The sequence below is a fragment of the Austrofundulus limnaeus genome, unplaced genomic scaffold, assembly GCF_001266775.1.
Source record: "Austrofundulus limnaeus strain Quisiro unplaced genomic scaffold, Austrofundulus_limnaeus-1.0 Scaffold123, whole genome shotgun sequence".
Lineage (NCBI taxonomy): Eukaryota > Metazoa > Chordata > Actinopteri > Cyprinodontiformes > Rivulidae > Austrofundulus > Austrofundulus limnaeus.
Window position 1 is genome coordinate 819,246 of NW_013952525.1, and position 2,529 is coordinate 821,774.

Consider the following 2,529-nt stretch of genomic DNA (forward strand, 5'->3'; position numbering starts at 1 on the left):
ATAAAGCCTTTTTTAAACTTTTACAACCAGAAGCTGCTCTTCATATTAGTGACAAACAATAACAGTAACAGCTTTTTGACAAGTTTAAAATGTCTTTAAAACACATTCAAAATGTTTAAAAATAAACTACAAAAATTAATTTAAAGTGCAAATTAAAACATAGTTGTATCTGCAACTTATTTGATAATGTTTTGAACTGTTAAAATATTGCATGGTAAGAACAGAGGCTGCACTTTATATTTGTGACAAACTTTGGTGTTTTTTGATGAGTTACCTTCAGTTTTGCTTCTACTTTTCATTTAAAATAGATTTCCACTCTCGGCAGGTTTCTAAGGTTCTTCTTCTACATATTAAATAGTTGTTAAACACCTGAGTGGTGCACTACTGCTTCTAGTGGTGAGAAAGTGTATTGCACCTTATTCAAAATCCGTGCGGTCCCACGGCCCTCTGCGGCCCCAAGTTAAAAACTGTTGTTCTTTTGAGGCCCTCAAGGTGGCGCTCACGGCCCACGGGTTAAGAATCTCTGTTCTACTGTGTCCCTTCTACACTAAATGTTTTATGCTTTATGTGCCTGCCTCATTTTCTTATTCTTTGAGAGAAAATGTGACATTTTGCTGTTTAATAGGTAAAATTTCAGGATGTTCTTGTTTTCCTCAGGTGGTTTGACCTCGGCTGTTTAATCTTGGAGGACCCTTGTCACAACATCCGCACTGAGGTCTTCACTCAGGCTACTCCTCTGGCGTTAGAATACATACAGCAGGTAAATATAAAAACCACACAGGGCACATTAGTTGTACTTGTACAGCAGTATTCTGTATTTTTGTTGAGGCAGAGCTCAGTGACGTCTGTTTGAACCTGTGCAGGCACAGTCCCTGACTCCTCCTGACTACGGCCTGCGCTGGTCTGGTCTGGTCGTCACAGTGGGCGAGGTGCTGGAGCGCTGTCTGCCCAACATCAACAGAGCGGACTGGCACCAGTCGTTGACGGGAACCAGCCAGCGCCAGATGATCCGGAGCGCCGCCAAAGTTCTAGCTGGAATCTACAAACAGCAGCTGCCCCCCAGGACTCTGTGACACTGAGTGTTTCCTCTTTCTGCCACACGCTGGGAGGAAGTGGGGATGTGTTAAAGGATCAATTATACCGGGGGACAGCTGGGATCCATGTAGCTCCTCATCTACCCTCTGTTGATTCAGGAAAAAATAAAAAAGCAGTTTCTTTTAAAGATCTTTTTGTTTGTGCCCGTAAACATTTACTGACAGTTTGTTTTACAGAACGCTGTCACATCTCCAACCAATCTTCTGTTTTATTTTTTTTTAAATCTCCTAATCACTCCTAATCATGTAGTCATCATGTAGTGTGATTTTATCACTCATGTCTGTTGATAATTGTTTCTGAACTCTTTATATTCCAGTTGTACTAAATATTTAAATATTGAGGTTTGTAGAAACCCAACATGGTTCTGGTGTAACTGGACTGAATGTGATGCGGATCTTGTTTGGGTTTGTTTACAGTCGGAGCGCCTGTGTCTTTCTGGATCACACAAAACCTTAGACTGCACTTTGTACAAGTGCTGACCATTGTTACACAACTAATTTACTGTTTAACAAGATATCTGTATCCTGACATCACTGCCAAATACAAACCTTCAAATTCATTGTTTTAGAGCTTCTAGTTGACCTGCTGTCCACTTTTCATTTCTAGTGGTAAAACATTGTATTTCAGGATTCTGTCGTCATGGATAAACTTTCAAAGTAGTGAAAATCGGACATGTTTTTATGCTTTACAACATGGTTCAAATGACTGTTTATGCTAAATATTTGTAATTATGTGATTATTAATCTAAAACCTTTTTAAAGGTGCAGTGTGCACATAAATCTGGATCATCTTTAAGGGCATTAAGATCAGAGAAAACTGTTGCACCTTTAGACTTTGATGCTTATAAGTGTCTAAAAGTTTTCCCCTTAATATTTCCTTTCTATCAAAACTTTTTTTATAAACTACTTTAAAACTCCAGAGTATCTTTAATCTTTACTTTGCAAGTATTTGTCTGCTGTAACTGAATTGAATATATAAACCTGATCACAGACGGTTACAGGATTAGGATTTCATTGAGAAGTTTTCTGTTTGAAGGTATTTAATGTTATCAAGTTAGTCAGGCTGAGATCTACACATATTGGCATTTAGGTGAAAATCACTTTTTATAAGTAAAAATACATAAATGTGGTTTTAGTAATTGATCAAAGCTAATCTGCTCCACAGTGATGTTACCCACTGCTAAGTGAGCGCAGCAAACAAAAATGGCTTCTACTTGAACACTTTTACAAGGACTGGGCTAAAACTTGGTGCGGTAGTAGCTGAGAGTCATCCCAACACACTAAAAAACAAACTGAGCCGCATCTTTGCCCAAAACTTATTGATCGTTTGAATCAATCTGTTTGTAAGCAACGTTTAGAAAAGCTGGTAAAAAAAAAAGTACAAATAAGGATGACATTTTACAACTGCACTATACAGTATATATAGAATATATAT

The 2,529-nt window shown here is 38.0% G+C and overlaps 1 protein-coding gene across 2 annotated transcripts in view; it reads left to right on the forward strand.

Annotated features, from left to right (window-relative positions):
• Nucleotides 1-2,011, forward strand: part of prrc1 (proline-rich coiled-coil 1) — a 22,209-nt gene extending 20,198 nt beyond the window's left edge. For both annotated transcript variants that reach the window (XM_014015127.1, XM_014015128.1), the window contains exons 8-9: nucleotides 658-760; nucleotides 864-2,011. In XM_014015127.1, coding sequence (XP_013870581.1) covers nucleotides 658-760; nucleotides 864-1,073 — 313 coding nt within the window. In that variant the 3' untranslated portion in view covers nucleotides 1,074-2,011. The remainder of the gene's footprint in view (nucleotides 1-657; nucleotides 761-863) is intronic.
• Nucleotides 2,012-2,529: the final 518 nt, after the last annotated feature.